The sequence below is a fragment of the Phalaenopsis equestris genome, unplaced genomic scaffold (assembly GCF_001263595.1).
Source record: "Phalaenopsis equestris unplaced genomic scaffold, ASM126359v1 Scaffold000276, whole genome shotgun sequence".
Classification (NCBI taxonomy): Eukaryota; Viridiplantae; Streptophyta; class Magnoliopsida; order Asparagales; family Orchidaceae; genus Phalaenopsis; species Phalaenopsis equestris.
This window is the reverse complement of record NW_018164718.1, coordinates 293,576-294,083: the sequence shown is the minus strand read 5'-3', so window position 1 is coordinate 294,083 and position 508 is coordinate 293,576. Positions and strand designations below refer to the sequence as shown.

Below are 508 nucleotides of genomic sequence, written 5' to 3'. Positions count from 1 at the left end.
TTTTTTTTCCCTTTTTTTGATTAATTGAGAGATGGGCATGGAAGAATTTTATCCTTACAAGAAGAAATCGTAGGCGCCGGAGGTGATGAAGTAGTGGATTCGCTGGACGAATGTGCCCTGGAAGATGGGCCAATGGCCGCAGAGGAAAGACACGACCACGAGGATCGTTATGACGCCGTGCAGCGCTAGAGCCCACTGCACTCCCATGGTATATAGGGAGAAGAACCCTGCCCTCCTCCTCTCTTCTGACGGAATCCCAGAACTGATCGAAGGGAGAAGAGCCCTGTCCTCTCTTCTCCTTCGCCGGAATGTCAAGACTGTTAGATTTGGGTTTCAAAAGGGATTAACGTCAACTGCTGCCGTAATTTGGGCTGCCACAAAACCTTGCATGAACTGATTGGAAAGAGTACTAAATTGTGTGTTATTCATGTAAATCCCCTAAAAGTACGTTGAATGAGAGTATAAAGTATGCAAGTAAAACGTACGTTCCGTTTATATATACATATAT

The 508-nt window shown here is 45.1% G+C and overlaps 1 protein-coding gene across 1 annotated transcript in view; it reads right to left on the bottom strand.

The window, feature by feature from the left end:
• LOC110024805 (probable protein S-acyltransferase 17) overlaps positions 1-378 on the bottom strand; it is a 46,508-nt gene extending 46,130 nt beyond the window's left edge. The window contains exon 1 of the mRNA XM_020724963.1: positions 59-378. Within this exon, the coding sequence (XP_020580622.1) occupies positions 59-207 (149 nt within the window). The 5' untranslated portion in view covers positions 208-378. The remainder of the gene's footprint in view (positions 1-58) is intronic.
• Positions 379-508: the final 130 nt, after the last annotated feature.